The sequence below is a fragment of the Ursus americanus genome, chromosome 8, assembly GCF_024610735.1.
Source record: "Ursus americanus isolate L20-20 chromosome 8, mUrsAme1.1.p, whole genome shotgun sequence".
Taxonomy (NCBI): Eukaryota; Metazoa; Chordata; class Mammalia; order Carnivora; family Ursidae; genus Ursus; species Ursus americanus.
Genome location: NC_142134.1, coordinates 54,843,153 through 54,861,163, shown reverse-complemented (window position 1 = coordinate 54,861,163; position 18,011 = coordinate 54,843,153). Strand labels below are relative to the sequence as shown.

General features: G+C 38.7%; 2 protein-coding genes across 20 annotated transcripts in view; one reads left to right on the top strand and one right to left on the bottom strand.

Annotated features, from left to right (window-relative positions):
* ARAP2 (ArfGAP with RhoGAP domain, ankyrin repeat and PH domain 2) overlaps positions 1-18,011 on the bottom strand; it is a 562,492-nt gene that overhangs the window by 204,497 nt on the left and 339,984 nt on the right. The gene's annotated exons all lie outside the window — the stretch shown is intronic.
* Positions 12,296-18,011, top strand: part of DTHD1 (death domain containing 1) — a 73,469-nt gene continuing 67,753 nt past the window's right edge. Inside the window, 2 exon segments of the mRNA XM_045770553.2 lie at positions 12,296-12,625; positions 14,450-15,065. Coding sequence (XP_045626509.2) covers positions 12,355-12,625; positions 14,450-15,065 — 887 coding nt within the window. The 5' untranslated portion in view covers positions 12,296-12,354.

The following is an 18,011-nucleotide window of genomic DNA, read 5'->3' as shown; positions in this document are numbered from 1 at the left end:
GGACCACTTCTTCCTCTCGAAAAGCATATCGAAAGTATTTTCTCATGGTTTTTTGTTTGTTTTTTTGTTTTTTTTTAATTCCTAACACTTTCCCTGCTATCTATCCTTGAAGTGCTCTACTTCTGGGTTCTTATGAATGTTGAGATTGTGTTGCAGGTATTAAGCTTAGAGCTTGTTGCTGAACTGAGAACAAGTACAGTACAGTAAGATATCTGGGAGTCTGGTACTTTTTAAAAATGTAGAATTTCTTAATGAGATTATTTTGAAAGTGTTAAAAATGCATATTTAAAATCTTATAGCTTATCCCACAAGGTAAAGCTGAAGGGAACTTGCACTGCCAGTAACTGAATTAGTAATTATCAATTCTTTAGAAATTATTCCTTTTTACTATTCTAAGTTATCGTTAAAGTTGTGAGAATTTAATTAATAAAATTGTGATTTTCAAAAGCACCCAAACAGAGGAGTCAGCTCTTCCCATGGATGAATACATTATTTCTCTTGCACATTTGAAATAAGAAAAGTCCTTTAGTGTTGAACATACTGGCATATTTCTCCCGTGATCATTAGTCCCACCTGGACATAAATGACGCACGGAGGGGTTAACTCTTTCAGAGCATAGGAAGCTTCCCATACAGAGGCGTTGACTTACTGTATTATCCTCTATAATCAAATGAATTGATATAGCACCTTTACTAAAATGCAGTTAAATAATTAATCCCTAAGCACCTAGTTTATTCTTTTCCAGGAATGATCTTAGACTTCAGAAAAATAAAAACCAGTTTAAGATTAAGGAGGGATTACAACCATGTATTGGCAGCAAAGGGAGTATGAAGGGATGGTGGGGAAGAGCGGTTGGACTATACTATTTAAACTCAAATTTTCTTACTCCCACCCCCACCTGGATGAGGACGGCTATAGCAATCACTATCTATTGCTTTTAAAACAAAACTAATATTCTTAACCAACACAGCATATTTAGAAAAGCGTAGACCTGATTTTCAGACCTGATTTTCTTAGTCCCTTTGTAGGTAGCAGCCAAGAGTTAAAAACGCCCCTCATCTTGTGTTAGATAATACCACAGAGAGTACCTCTAACCTCAGCTTTAGCTTCTGTCTACTGGCTAGACCTATTTAAATTTCCTTAACCTGTTTAATGAGCTCCAAAAATAAATGTATATTATAGAGAAAACTGAAGCTCACTCACTCTTTACGGAGAAATGCCACAGGGAGGGCGTTTATGCAGTATGTGACCTACATAACCCAAAGCAGGTTTAACTCACTGTGGGGACCTGGGGTCACAGCGGAGCTGTTATCTGGGTCTATCAGGAACTGTAAAAGCATCTTTAAAAGGGGCTACCATCTTGGATCGTCCCTGTCCTGACAAAGATGAATCCTCCACAAGAACGGAAATTAATTTACTCTTCTGTTTAGTTTTTAAAAACCAAATAAGGTTCCCTTACAATTGTATAGCTTAATTCTGAATTAAGAAATGAAACAGTAAAAAATCATGCACTGCTGGGGCGCCTGGGTGGCAGTGGTTAAGCGTCTGCCTTCGTCTCAGGGCGTGATCCCGGCATTCTGGGATCGAGCCCCACATCAGGCTCCTCCGCTAGGAGCCTGCTTCTTCCTCTCCCACTCCCCCTGCTTGTGTTCCCTCTCTCACTGGCTGTCTCTATCTCTGTTGAATAAATAAATAAAATCTTTAAAAAAAATCATGCATTGCTAACTAACAGTGCTCAAAAGGACAGAAAAAAACGTTCCTGATGATATCACTTCACGGTGCAGACCTAACACATAGGCTGAAAGGTACTATTGCAGATTCATTCTTTAAAAAAAATAAGTAATGCTGGTGAGGAAACTCACAGACCTGCCAAAACTCTAGTGCAAATGGGTTTATCCAAGGGATTCTTAGCACTTGATTCAAGGCAGCAAGAGAAAAAGAACAGGGAAGATATGCTGAAAGGGAGAGGCAAGAGGGAAATAGTGCCAGAAAGGAGATGCCAGTGATAATTTCCTAATATAAATGCTTGCCAATGGCCAGTTATGGCCGTCTTCCTCCATTCATTACCACTCGCTGAGATCCTAGGGTGGCCCAGAACCTGGAGATCACAACAATGAGAAGGGAAGTGACAGAAAAAGAAAAGATTGATAATGTTTTCTGACATTGGACATGGTTAATATCTTTAGTGGATATACATAATTGAAGACAGCAGTTGAATGCATCAGATCAATGTGTCAAGATAACAGTGTATCTAAGAGGGGAGAAAGTTGTGGTTCTGAGGAACTTAATACTTTCTATTTATAACTCACTTTATTTCTGAGCTACAAAGATACTTGAATGTGTATACTATTGTTCTTCTGGTGATGACATTATTGTGTGGTTCTGAGGTGGGGTTCTGAGCTTGTCTTAGCCCATTCATAGTAATTGGAAGTGCTCTATTATTTCTAAAAAGCAGCAAATTACGCAATCCTCAGCATCCCATCCTCACTTCAAAAACGAGTTTCCATGATGTTGCGGGTGTGGTTCCTGCTGAAGAATTGTAGGAGAAGGAAGGGAAGAAGAAGAAGGGGGGGGGTAAACAGAAGGGGGAATGAACCATGACAGACTATGGACTCTGGGAAACAAACTGAGGGCTTCAGAGGGGAGGGGATGGGGGAATGGGATAGTCTGGTGATGGGTAGTAAGGAGGGCACGTATTGCATGGTGCACTGGGTGTTATATGCAACTAATGAATCATCAAACTTTACATCAGAAACGAGGGATGTACTGTATGGTGACTAACATAATGTAATAAAAAATATTATTATTAAAAAAAAAGAATTTGCTTCTTGCAAATTTATTTTTGTGGTGTGAGGAATGAGATGGCGATTTCACTTCCCAAGAGATGAGTCCTTGTAGGACACGTCTGGGAATAAGGTCTCTAGAAGATGTCCTAGAATACAGGTGAAGGGTCACTTTGTGGAACTGAGATCTAGAATAGCACAGTCATATTCGATGGGTAGATTATGTTATGACTGTCCAGAGGGAAGGAGGGAACCTAGAGGTGAACTTGGAGAAATATATACTTTATATTAGACCCTTCTTTTTCCTCCTTTCTAGACTTCTCCTTCTTTCAGGTTTCTTCTGTCTTTTACCAGAACTACCCTCAAAACTCTAATCATACCCTAGAAGAAATCAAGTCATGAGGAAGGTATAGAAACATTCTAAATACTGGGATACCAAGGGTGCCTGGGTAGCTCAGTCAGTTAAGAGTCTGCCTTCGGCTCAGGTCATGATCTCAGGGTCCTGGGATTGAGTCCCGCTTCTCCCTCGCCCTCTACTGCTCCCCCGTTGTTCTCTCTTTCTCAAATAAATAAATGAAATCTTCAAAAAAAATACTAGGATACCATAAAGTACATAGCAACAATGCATCTAGCACACCCTCATTTGAAAATGTGTCTCAGGAAACTTTGGCAGAGAGGAAAACTATCTAGTTTTTATTTCACATAAAAACTTACTTCATTGGTTTCATGTCATCAGCTCATGACTGTATAAAGAGTCAGAATCCTTACAATCACATCAATGACTCAACAGAGAAGTGTTCCAAAGCTTTAATCTAAACCCTGGTATTAATTTCAGAGGCCAATAATGCTGCTAAAAAAGGAGGTTTTGCTAACCAAATAATGGAATACCTTTAATAACTTTTCAATTCCAATATAGTCCCTGACTGTACTATTACTGTTTCCATTTTCTTTACATAGTGACTATAGAACTTGCCAATGGAGGACTTGAAGTATTAAACTCCCAAGTATGACAAGGCATCTCAAATTCAATAATTACTATAACTGAATGATAAAGATTGAGTATTTACATATAAAGAATGTAACTACTGCTGCAAATATGTCTGCTGTAGTTTTGTAAATCTGGTGACTTAGTTTATTTTTTTATTTTATATTATTTTAAAAGGTTTTACTTATTTATTTGAGAGAGAGGGAGACTGAGAGAGTGAGAGAGAAAGAGAGAGAGAGCACAAGCAGGGGGAGTGGCAGGCAGAGGGAGAAGTGGGCTCTCCACCAAGCAAGGAGCCTGATGTGGGGCTCGATCCCAGGACCCTGGGATCACACAGACGCTCAATAGACTGAGCCACCCAAGCACCCTGGTGACTTAGTTTAAATCAACTCTTACTTCTACTTCTCATCACACATAAAAATGGCAAAAATGAAAGATAAGCTTTAAACCTATAATTAAATTGCTCTATCTCCATTTTTACTGGCATGTTGTTAATGAGTTTTTCAGTTCTTTAGTTCATATGAAAATCATTAACAAGGAGTTCGTTGTGTATTTGGACTTTATTTGGAGCCCGACTTCTAAAAACTTGTGTGAAAAATACGGTGTTTATGACTTTTACAAGACAACTGGGAACTTGAACCCTGACCAAGTATTTGATAATATGAAGCAATTTTTAAAATTACTATTTAAGGAGAAGAGTCTGATGACTTTTTTTTTTAAAAGGATGTGTGGATTATTTATTACATTTCATCATTGTCTTAATCATCCAACATTTGTTGACCTTCTGCTGTATCCAGAGCTCTGTGCTCCAGATGAAGTATTTGATAGCGGGCCATCACCAGGTCGTAATTATGCCACCTCTGTTTGAGGATCGTGCCGAGTGCAACTGACTACTTTTAATTTAAGTTCATTCTTGAACACCTGCCACTGAATTCCAAGCATTTTTGAATGACAAAATATTCCTTATGAAGTCAATAAGAATATGCATTCGTTGTTCTGAAGGAACCCACTTGATGTGAATATGTTATGCAACTGTAATATGAATGCAACATTTGGCCTTAGTTCTTTTTTAGTGTATAAATGTCATTTATATCAAAGTAATACCTGTACATAGTTCTTAAAGAATCAATAGCTCGACAACAACTTTAAAGAAAGGCAACAGTGCTTGCTCCTTTCCTTCCTCTCAGCCGAAGTACCCAAGCATCTGTCGATGTCCTACAGTCAAAGGCCACCAGGAACACACCTGTCATTGAATAGGTAGAGTTTACTACTCATTTCAGTAAAATGAGTAAAACACCATGGGGTTTCTCAGTTAAAGAGACTTATAGGAATGGGCTTTGGTTGTGTGATTTGGGGGACGTTTCTTGATCTGGATGAGAAGTTGTTTAGAAATGGAGACAATTCTATGATTGGGTATTTCCGTAAATTTTATCTATAGGGAGGGAAGACTAGAGAAATACTAAAGCTACAACTGGTAAGAAGTAGCCCTCAGCCATATGAGCTGAAACAGGGAGATATTTGGTATTTTGTGGCTAGGACAATGCTCGTATCTTGTTTGTGTTTAGACATGATTATAGACTGGCCTTCATTTTGCCTTGACCCATTATGGTCACAGAATGTCCTTGTATGATATTAATGTTCTTTGAATTTTTTCTGTTTCGCAGAATACCAGGGCCTAGCTGTGAGTGGCAGGCCAGTCCCTAACAACACCTGGGCCCAGCAGGGAGCACTGGACTAGCCCTTAGAGGTCCGGAGTTGCTTTCCTTTTTCCCACAATCTTCACCAGGGGCAATGACATTCAATTTTTTTTTTTTTTATCTGTTTCTTCTGGCACTTACCTCCAGATTCCTAAGTATTAGTTTCCTCGTATTCTTAAATATTTGATTTATTTTTAAATATTTGGCTTCCTGACATAGAAATAAGCCTTTTGCTCTCATATCCATCCAATTATACTCATTCTCTATGTATGCGCCTCCTGTACCCATCCTGGTAATGTACTAATATCACCAGTATTACTTAAAAGTAATTACAGTTATTTTTGTTATTATGGCTGTGTAAGTATTATCCATACCAGGGTTATATAGTATACTATGATTATATATCCTTTCCTTTAGAATTTCATTTTATTAATTGTCTCATTTTATCTCATTTGCTCAGTTATCAATAATTCTTCCCCCAAGTTCCCCAATAGAATTGCAAAAATTCTCTTTGAATGATTGAAAGATCAGATAGTTCTTTAATTCCAACTTCCGCTTGCAGACAGCGCTCCTGGACCCCCAGGTGACTGCCGCAGCCTGGACTAGGAACTCTCGAGGTTCTCAGCATTGCTGCCAGCCTGGATTTCATTTTAAGCGTTTAATTCATCCGTCCCTATCTTTCTTGGCTTTTCTATTTCCTGATTCCCAAGCCTTTTTTCTTCTGTTAACTCTGTTGCTTCTGATGAGTACCACCCCTAGTACTTCCCAAGAAAATGTACATAGGAGGCAAATTTTTTGATATGTACATACCTGAAAATGACCTCCCCTCCCTGCACACTTTTTTTTTTTTTTTAAAGATTTTATTTGTTTGACAGTGAGTGAGCAAAAGCAGGCAGAGTGGCAGGCAGAGGAGACGGAGAAGCAGACTCCCTGCTGAGCTGGGAGTCCACCACAGGGCTCAGTCCCAGGACCCTGGGATCATGACCTGAGCCAAAGGCAGATGCTTAGACCAACTGAGCCACCCACGTGCCCCACCCCTCACATTTTAAAAAATATCTTATTTTTTCCAGTTGTATTGAAAGATAATTGACAAGAGGCTTCATTACATAGGCATAATTGATGAAATCATTGGCCATTAGTAATTGATTCAGCCTCCAGCCCCTCTTGCCTCCCTGGAGCAGAGTTTGACACCCAGCCCTCATCCGCAGGGACTGTCCAAGAGTCACTTCATTAGCATAACAAAGGACACCTTGCTTGCTCTCAAGGCTTAGGAAATTCCAAGGGTTTCAGGAGCTCAGTTTTAGTAGCTCAGTTCCAGAACTGGGATCTGAAACCAAATATACCTTTCTTATGATAAATCACAATGTCACAATATTGCAATATGATTATCACCAGAGTGTAGGCCAATCCTTCCAGCACATCCCAGCAACTTTTCGTTTTTGTGCCCCTGCACACTTACATGACAGCTGAGGGGAAACAGAATTCTAAGTTAGAAAGAGGTTTCCCTCTGCATATTAAAGCCACAAGGCTGTTATTTTCTAGGTCTTAGTGTTGCTGTTGAGAAGTTCAATGCCTTTTGACTTAAAAGAGACTTTTTTTTTCCCTCTTCAGAGGCTATTTGGATCTTTGTCCTTGGGGTTTTGAATATTCATTATGACATAACCAATTATGATTTTATGTTTTTTGCATATATTGTTTTCTGGGAACTTTCCATCCGGAATATGAAATTCTTCAGTTCTGGGAAACTTTCTTATATTACTTCCTTGATAATTTATTTCCTTCAATTTTTTTCTCTCTAGGGGGCATATTAATTGGACTGCCAGGATCGGACCATTAATTTTTCTTAACCTCCTTTTCCTCCCCATTGTCTCTTGTCTTTTTGTTTGACCTTCTGGGACATTTCCTCAACTATTTATTTCCACCCGTATACCAGTGTGAAAAATTTCTGTTATCCTATTTTCATTTCTGTGAGTTCTTTCTCATTGTCCAAATGTTCCCTTTTTTAGAAAACCTTTTGTTTCATTTTGTAGATGCATTATTGTCTTGTATCCCAGGCTCTAATGATGTTAATTATAGCTTTATTTGATATTTTCTCCTCTTCCCTGTGCTCGCTCTATTTTTTCAAGTTCTTTATTCATGCTTGCTTAAGTGTCTAACATTGTATTAGAGGCTTTTTCCAATGCCCAACTCCCTGTTCTGTTATTCCATTCTTAAATGTGAGACATCAGGAGCATCTTTAGCAAACTTATATGCATAGATGGGGCTTATGACTGCCCAACCGGATGCTTCATTGTTGATGACCTGGCAGGGGCAGGACAAACTTTTGGGGGTAGGGAGTAGGGGGAGGGGCACTAAAAGTTCCTATTGATAGATTTTTCTCTTTGGGTGTGAAGTTACTCTAGAGAGGAAACCTCTAGAGTAACTTCTGCCTGACAGGTTATGCTTGCCGGACCCTGTTCTTGGAACTGAGCGGAACAATAGAGTGGGACCTCATTATTTAACACTGTCACATTTTACTTAACCCTTGTCATCATCATAGCACTTCCTTCCATTTCTTGCCTCAGCCCAGGCCTCGTACTCCCTGCTGCATCTTCTTCATAGAGAAAATCTCTAGGTTCTGATGTATGGGAGAGAGAGTTGTCTGGCTGTTTGGGGCCGAAGAAGGGATTTAGGAATCTACTCCTTCCAAAACTGAGTTCCAGTAATAACTTGCTTATATTCCCCACTTCACTCTCACAGTTAGTGGTGCTTATATCTCTAATTCCTGGTACCTTCTGAGATTCCATGGCAAGAACTAGCCTATTTTCTACCCTAGAGCTGCTCTCTTTGCTTGGTTAGTCATTTAACTTGCCCATGTGATTTTGATCTTTCAAAAGATCAACAAATACAGATTTGTTGACATCTTTTGTCTATCATAGTAGCACCTGTTTTCTTTGTCCTTTAGGGTTTATATATTATTTATCCTTTTCAGTGGCATTTTGGAAGGATGCAGAGATAGAATATATATCTAACCTATATTGTTTAACCAGAAGTCTTAGCTTCAATTTTTATCACTTGTTCTTTAAAAGCTTTTAAAAATCGGGGGCGCCTGGGTGGCACAGCGGTTAAGCGTCTGCCTTCAGCTCAGGGTGTGATCCCGGCGTTCTGGGATCGAGCCCCACATCAGGCTCCTCCACTATGAGCCTGCTTCTTCCTCTCCCACTCCCCCTGCTTGTGTTCCCTCTCTTGCTGGCTGTCTCTATCTCTGTCGAATAAATAAATAAAATCTTAAAAAAAAAAAACTTTTAAAAATCGATAAGCACACTGAGAATTCTGTAACAAATTACTGGGGGAAACAAAAACAAAATGATTACTTTTCCTACTCCTTCCACACATCATGCAGTTGTATGAGCTAGTCCGAAACAGATAAAAGATAAACAGAAATCCAACAAGAGTTTTCAAATGGGGCAAATTTAGCCTGTGCTCGTTGCACCAAAATGTCTGATGTAGGCAAGTACAGGCACTCAAAGAAAAGAACATCAGATAACAGGATTTATAACATTGACTCCTAGTACCTCAAGCCTATGTAACTCTTTTGCTTAACATTTGACTTATCAACCATTACTCACTATAAATTCCATGGCAACTGGCATACTCTATCACACTTCAAACTGCATTGCCGTCACCTTCTACTGCCATCAACACATTGTTCAGTCTCTTGCAGAGTTTTCTTTCTCAGGTATAGTAAACAAGTGACGCACCTACTTAACTCGAATTTCATTTCTACTCCCTGTGATGCTTTTAACGTTCAGAGCTGTTGCTTTTCAACCCCCAAATGTTTCGTATGAATTCCCAACTGCATAGGAGTTTCACGTCAGTGGAAGCAAAGAGTTCTCAGGAAAGAAAGTAAAAGAAAGTCTCAGTAGTGATAATAACTAGTAGCCACAATGAAGATGCTAATCAAATGTCAAACCCTCGAGGTGAATTTTTGCAGTTCATGTCTGTGGGTGTCACAAATCTTGATGGCAAATGTCAGTTCTTTCCATGGTTAGAGACATCAATTCATCGAACAAGAGGCAGGAACATGCAGGTGCTTGTCTGAGCAAGTAAATGTACCATGGCCTGTGGTAGGTCTGACTTTGCAAATATTACATGTTCCTGGGAAGCCAGACAGAGAACAAGTTTGGACTTGAGGATAGCAAATGTCAACGAGGCTAAAGAGAAATGTTGGGGTTTCTTGTTTTGTTTTTTTGTTTTTTTGTTTTTTATCCTCCTGCCCTGAGGAAGAATTTTTCCACATATTTAGAAGGGGAAAAAAATGTGGATTGGTCCCATGTTCAGCATTTGACCCTCAGTTCTATTCAACACTTAACATGTGCATGGTATAAATCTCCACTGATCTCTTCTACTTCCACAGATTCATCCATTGGCCGTTTGCTGATGACATTCAAATATGCCAAAATTATTCTAACTTTTCTTCTTAATTTCTAGTACATTTCAAAGGACTGTCCTAAGCTATCTCAAACTCCACAAATACCAAATTAATCCAATTATCTACCCGTCAAGTCTTTTTCTTCCTAAGTTCCTTAATTAAATGAATTTTTTTTTACCATCTATTCAGTCATCAAAGCTAAAAATTTTAGTCACATTCTACCACCAAGCACAATTCTTGCACCAAGAGCCAATAAATATTTCTCAAATAAATGAATGGATTTTTAATGCTCTCTATTCCTATCCCTCTAACTAATGATTTAGTAAGTTCTAGTCACTTGACAGCAAACCCCCTCTCACGGCATCCCCTTCCCTTGGCTGCACTGTTGCTATTCCAACGTGGGCCCTCAAGCCTCCTCCCTCTTGGGTCTCTACCATCTAAACTATCCGCAGTGCAGCTTTGGTCATATTTTAACTTGGTTTAAAAATATTTAATTTCTCTCTTTTGCCTGCCAAAAAGAATTCCAACTTCTCTTCCTGACTCTCCTCAATTATTAGACCTTCGTCACTTCCTCTGACTCCTTCCTGAGTCTTCCTCTAAAGCCATGCTTTCCCATTTTTGATCATGCTGGATCATTCCATGCCTTCATGCCTTTGATCATGTGATTATTTCTGATGCTGGGATGTGCCTTTTCCCTATTGTCTATCCTGCTCAAATCCAGATCGTCCTTTAGCTCCCAATCCAAACACTTCCCGGGCCTCTAGCTGGAATGATTTTTCTACTCCTCACAGTGTTCATGACCTGTTGATTTCTACTTTTGCTCTACTTCTCAACACAGGCTGAGCTGCACTGTCTACACTGTTATGTGTCTGCCTCTCTCCCAAGTCCTAAAAGGCCCTATTCCCAGCACTTAGTGCCCAGCCCACAGTAAGTGCTATAGAAAGTTTTCAGAAATGACACTGAATTAAAGCCATTCTATACACCATTACCGAGAATCAAATACTTATTTCAGGAATCAAAGGAAAAGAAAAAAGAAAAGAAAATTGAACCAGAAAGTGTTTAGTATTGAGAAGAAAGTGAAAAAAAAATATTAAAACAATGTGATCCATGATGTGGTATGAACTCATATCTCAAAAAAAAAAAAAAAATCTCCTTTTCGGTGAACAGAGGTTCACTGAGCCCCCACTTCCACCACCAGCCTGGCACCATGCGGCATACTGCTCCTTTCCTTTTCCTGCAGACTCTTGAAACCACAGGCAGCTGGGGCAGTATTTAGACCTGTGGTATTCATTCTTTACTCACTGGGTTTTGATTCCCTATCTTGTCTTCCAGGTGTCAGGAGTGTGGCTCTAAGAATCCCCGCGGTAGGTGAGATAAGGCGATGGCCGTGGGAGGAAGCAGTCTGGCTCCCCCTTTGGAAAGCTTTCACTTCATCTAGTACCTCTGAGGGAACAGGGGTCCATGTGAAATGTACTGCTCTCTCCCTGCGGGTCTGTGTTCTCCCTTATCAGGGGAGGGGGGGAGGTGGAGTTGGAGGGGAGGAAACAGGCTGTCCTGGGTTCCCCCACACCCTCCCAGGTTCTCCCATATCAAGTCCTGTGTTGCAATGGCCTCATGCATAACGTGCCAACTGAGTGGCCAGTGGTGATGAGAACTTGTTGCATTAGATTTTTAATTATACGTGCTGAAGAGTCCTTGCTAGTTCAGAGAAAGTCACTCTTCAGGTTTGCTTTATTTTAGTGAAGGGGCGTTTTTTCTAATTAGAGAGAAATTATCACAGAGTAAAGAATCCAAGCACCTATCTCAATCTCCCTGAAGACTTGCCTATAGGAAGGTACTAATTAGACTTCTCTAACCAATGGTAACACACTTGCTCCAGCAGAGAATTTTTTTTAAACTCTTTACTATAAAAAGTTATAAATATATGCTAATTAGAATTGTAAACCATATCAAGCTTCAACAAGTAACAGCACATCTTCATGCATCTGTACACTGCTCCCACTCCCCCAGATTGATTTGCAGCAATTCAAACATCACACTATTTCATTCATAAGTATTTTTAAATATCACATAGCAATCTTGTTGGCAATATTGTTAAACAGCTTACATCTGATTAATAAAGTTCTCATCCTACCACAGTATCTATATTTTGTTGCCTCAAAACTTGAGTTTTTCAATTACATACTGAATGTGTAAAACTTACATGGCAAGGGGGACCATGTGAGCTAGTTCTATCCCTGTGATTAATCTGTTCTGTACACAATGGCACCCAGGGTGTGGGAACGCCCCTCCTTTGGTCACCTAGTAACTTTTCACTGGTCAACAAGAAGCTGAATAAACTATTCTACTGCGAGAAAGTGCTTGGCTGGCTCCCTCGGATCATCTCCTAGATTAAGCGAAGTAACATCGCCAAGTTTGAGTTTGCTAAACCTTTAGGCTTTGCTGGCAGAAAAGAAGCATTCCACTCTTGGAACATAAATGGATTCAGAGGACATGGGCTCAGGTAAACTAGGCCAAATATTGAAACAGATCTGGAGACAAAACCTGATGCTAAAGCAGGCCTTCCTGGGTGATAACCCTTGTGAAGGGTCTGGTGGGGCCACTTGGGTAGCCACAGTGGTCTTTCTGGGTCAAGAGCTCAGTGGGGCCCTTCACCAACTCTTGGAGCACACGGCAGGCACTCTGCACTCCACCTGCCAGCAGCTGTATGTACTGCTTGACAAGGAGAATCAATGTATCTGGAGACAAGGCAAGTATTTCTTTTATTGATTCCTTCTCTAAGAAATGTTGATTGGGTAGTCACTTTGAGATGTACGAAGGAGCGTGCAAAGAAGGCTAAGATACAGCCTTGTCCACAAGGGACTAACAATATATTAGGGGGAATAAGGTAAGACAAATGCACAGTAATGCAAGGGACGTTAAGGCTAGTTCCGTTAAAGACATACAAAGGAAGTACATTAAGACTTCCCAAGCAGGTAAGATTCCACTTTTAGAGTAGAAAATAGGGAATTTTGTAGATCAAATGTTGTATTTAAACTAAAACTTAAGTAATGAATTGGATTTATGCAGCTAGAAATGAGGAATCTTAAAAAAGCATTCCAGGCAAGCATATTATTAGCAGGATCCAAGATTAAAGTTAGGAAAATATCCCTAGTTTGAGGTAAAACAAGCAGTTTTTCTATATTGGATTATGATATTCTATCTGTAGAATTATTTGAACTTGAACCAATTACTGTAAAAACGCTAGAAAGACCGGGCTGGGCTATAGAATTAGACCCTCTTCCACATACACTAGGAGGGGAGCAGATTCTTGGGAATAGTCCCAATTATGGCTGCTGAGAAGTATGGCAGGAAGAAATTATCTAGGGGGCAGTTGGTAGGCATCAGGGAAATCTGCCCAAAGGGAGCACGACCCAGACAATAGCAGCTGGAGCTTGTAGCTGGGACTCTAGTCTCTGGACAGAACTGAATATGGTCCTAGGCAACATATTGAAACAAATACTTATTCATGGAAAATGATAAGGGCACAGCTACTAGAACAGGAGATCAAAATAAAGATGGTCTTAGGTACAAGACGAAAACACAAGTTGTCAAAATTGGAGCCCCAAAATAAACTCAGACTCGTAAAAGGATCCTTTCATGATGATTCTTAAAATACTGACCAATGGGGCTATAAATTATATATTCCTTAGTTCAGAATTGAATTCTAAAGATTGGAGAGTTGCCAGGCCTGCAAGAAGTGATCAGATGACCTCAGCTGTGAGCTGTAACCTCAGAGGAAGGATGGAAAGAAGAGAATGCTAGGACGCGGGGATGAAGTGAGAGATTATATCAGATCAGATCATGGGGAGGGTCTACACCAGCGTGAAAAGGCTTGACTTGGTTTAGCAGCCTTTGAGTCGCCAGTGCCATTTTAATCAGAGAATCAGAACTCGTAAAACTAGAGCTATTTTTTGGAAGGCTAATTTGAAAATTGTAAATGATCACAAGCTCAGCAGGAGGAATAGTGTAAACCTAACTTAATTCTCATAGCAGCCAACAAAACACCTAAAAAAAATACAGCATCTGCACCAGTAGGAATAATGTAGCTATGGTATGCCGGCTACCCAAGGCTCATCTGAAGTGTTCTGCTCAATTTTAGGCAAATAATTATATGTGGATCATTGATAAATGATATAGTACATTCAAAGGAGAAGGAATAATTCTCAAAATCATACTAAAACATCAAGGAATTATTGAGAGAGATGTTGACTTCAATCGACGAGTTTTATGGGTGTCAGGGGATCATGGTGTCTGCCTTCAAATATTCAAAGCATTTTTATGAGCAGGAGGGATTAGCCTTATTCTTTGCCACTACAGTAAGAAGCAATTTGTCCCCAATTCCTAAATGTGTCAAAAGAGTGACAGTTGTACAAATGACTTCTCCTTCAGGAGGGAGAGAGGCTTAAATGCCTGGTAAGTGCCTTGGTAAGTTTCTAAGGTTATCTTGCCATACCTCATTAGATGTAAGTAGAGAAATATAATTTGATTCAGTTTTGTATTTTGTTCTTTTTATGTGTCTGTGTGTGTGCAGAAATCTCTACTTTCATAGACTGCCTCATGAAAATAAATGAATATTTGGGGCGCACTGCTACACTTCTAAAGAAAGAAGAAAAAGAGATGTGTAATTTATGCGGCATGCATGATGAATGTACCCCACTGCAGACAATGTCCACCATTCACGATATCAAAGCAGCAGACATTGCTGCAAGAGGGGAACAAAATGTCATAGAAACAGCCACTGTTTCTCCCACAAATGGAGAGCAAAGTCCTTATACAAACCAGGTCCAGTTAAAAAAAAATAAATCACATATGAGTTCAGAATTAGTAGGAAAAAAACACAATACCTCATTGAATGGAGACGTACCAGAGCAAGGGGAGTCACAGAACAAAATGTTCCCAGATAATGCTGAAAATGAAGATGATAAACAAACAGAACACATGACTGTTGAGAACATAAATGGCAACAAGGAAGAGATGCATGACATAATTCAGACAACAGAAAGAGAAATTCAAGAGACCTCAGAAAGCCAAAGAGAAGAGATTACCACATCCTCAATAGCATGTGATATCTCCAGCAAGTATCTGAATAGTCTTCTTTCCATTGACTCAGAAAGTCTAAAGCAAAAGAGTAACATAATGGAAAAGGAGTAAGTAAATGTAATGTGAGAGGTGCTTGTCTATGCCTGCTGATGTGTGTGTTTCTGTAGTTATTATACGTAGTACTTACATATGACTAGGATTTTATATTTCCATTTCAGATCTCCAAAAGATATTGTAAATCAATAATTCAGTTTAAATTACTCCCAGTAAAATTATACGACTGCTATTACTAATATTTTTTTTTATAATTTTAGGAAACAAACACTAAATGTTTCTTTCAACAGAGGAATCCGATAGAAGAAAGTAGTCTAAATGAACAATTGTCCAGAACATGAACACTCTTCTAAGGCGCGACTCTTTCAATTATAATAAGAAAAAACTAGGAGGCTGTGGAGAGTTCAAATAATAGAAAAGCATTTTCCAGCCTCAGATTTATTTTAACTATATCCTCAAATAAATTCTTATATTTATTTTATTTATAAATTATAAATTCTTAACCTGTGTCTGTAGACTCTAGGGGGCATGGCTAAGCTTTAGGCAGTTTTTAAAACTGAGTGTATATTTTCATACCTATTTTATCTCCTTGGAGATGGTCCAGAGCTTTTCCCAGATTCTCAAAGAGCCCCCAACTTAAAAAAAAAAAAAGTTGAAATTGACAGATATACTTCATAAATTATCTCCCTTATACAAGGGGATAATAATTCCTATTTGTCCAAATAAAATAAAATATTCACAGCCATAGTTTTCCTGCGAAGATCACCCCCTTAGAAGACAATGGGGAATAATTAAAAAAAAAAAAAATCATTGCTTTGGGAGTCAGACAGACTTAAATTTTATCTCTTGTTCTTTTACATACTAGTTTTGTGACCCTGGGCAACTTACTTCATTTCTTAGCCCTATATTCTTCTTTGTAGAAATAATATATACTTCCTGGGATTATTTGGTAAAGTCAAATGAGAAAGTCATGTAAAGGGCCTAGCACCACACTACTTTGCAGATATTCACGCTGAGCTAAATGTGAGTTTGTAATTGATTTCACTCTCAACAACCTTCACTTTCTCTACCCCCCACATACTTCCAACCTTCACTTAACCCCTCTCTGCCATGATGTGTGATGCTCTTTTCAGGTGTATAATACCATTTCCAGGACAACACCATAACTGAGTCTTCAATCTCAAGCAACTCATTTTGCTATTTTGACCTTAGTTATCTCATTAATAAAATTAAGAGGTTGAGTTAGATTAGCTGAGAGGTCCCTACAGGGTTGAGAATCTAATGAATTTTATAGATGTCATGGAAGTACTTTCAATGCTTGATAGACCCCATAAGTTCAAAGAATTACTGCCCCTACAAAACAACTATTAAGTTAGTTAATATGTGGCTGCCCATTTCACTTGAGAAAAACATTAACACTTCATATTCTCACATTCAGAAATGACTCGAACTAGTGAGTCACTGCTGAACCACTCCCTCCAACACCTCCCTTAGGTGTTCCCTCATTGGTGATTTCCTCTTTGCAGCATCCAAACCAATTGTGCTTGACTTGCATATTTATAAAGATGACTACTCCTTTCAATCCTTCAGGCTAGGAAACCATCAGACCACTTAAAATACGTGTGTCATAAACAAAATCTCACTGGGAATCTGTTGTGATTCCTCCCTCGATAGCTTTCTGTAAGAAACCTATCTCTTCTAGTGCGTTGTCCTAGTGTATATAGACTCAAAGGGAAACAAGAGTAACACAAAACAATCTGATTACTTTAGCTGCCAGACTAGACCTATTTGACTAAGGCTAGAGGAAACGGAAGCATTTATGGGTCTCTTTCCTCACTTCATCTGTCAGTCTTTTAGAAGAGTGTATGCAGATAGTTTCCAAGGCACAGAAGAAAATCATTTTTGAAGTTATACAAGGCTGGGTCACTGTATTGTCTATTAAACAATTCAGAAATTGTTTCTCATTTTCTGAAGTACCATCATCAGAGAATATACAAACAAACCAATGTACTGGGTAATTTTCATTCCAACTTTACAGGTTCAGAATTATAAATATAAATAAATGAACTTCTCTGCAATTGCAACATTTTTTTAGATATCTATGTTCAAGGGCATTATAAAATTCAATTTACTAATAATTGAAAAAATAGTTAAAATCTGATTATCCTAGAACTGGGTATTAATGCTCAATTTTATATTGATCCTCTCATTTATCTCGACATTGCCAATATTTCAGTCATTTCACTGACAAGAAATGAGAAGAGGAGAAATTCAGGTTGGTAATTTTAATGTAGAGATCTAACTTATTGAGCATGCAATTTATGCTAACCCCCTATTATAAGAAGTTTAAAAAGAAGTTGAAATATTTTATCTCATTCCATCTTCATACTACTCTGGATTAGGTATTAGTTTCAGTTTCTAATGGATAAAGAAGCCAGTGCTTTAGAATGATTTGAGGATATTATGTCAGAGTTTGGGCTTTTGTGCTAAATATAGATGGATTCCATTATTGATTCTGTAGACTTACCATCCATGTGATTTTCAACAAGTGAAATTTTCTAAGCCTCAATTTCCCTATGTGTAAAAGGTAATGACAGTAGTACCTGCCTGACTCCCTAGTGAGGATTAAATGAAATAATGTGGGGACACCTGGCTGGCTCAGTCAGTAGAACATGTGACCCTTGATTTAGGGGTTGCGAGTTCAAGCCCCATGTTGGATAGATTACTGAACAATAACAAAATTAAAAAAAAAAATGAAACAATGTGTAACCTAAAATCTGGTCCATAGAGCTAAAATATTGGGTATTTTAATAATAATTATTGTTGTCTAAGGTCAAACAAATAATGATTGAGCTCAAATTTGAATTTAAATGTTTAAGACTCTAAAAGCTTTGGCAAAGGTGATGGTTATAAAAAGCAAGAGTACAACAAATGGTCAAAATAAGTTTTTGTATTGATTCTTCAGGATTGTAAATATTTTGCTTCTAATTATCTTGCTT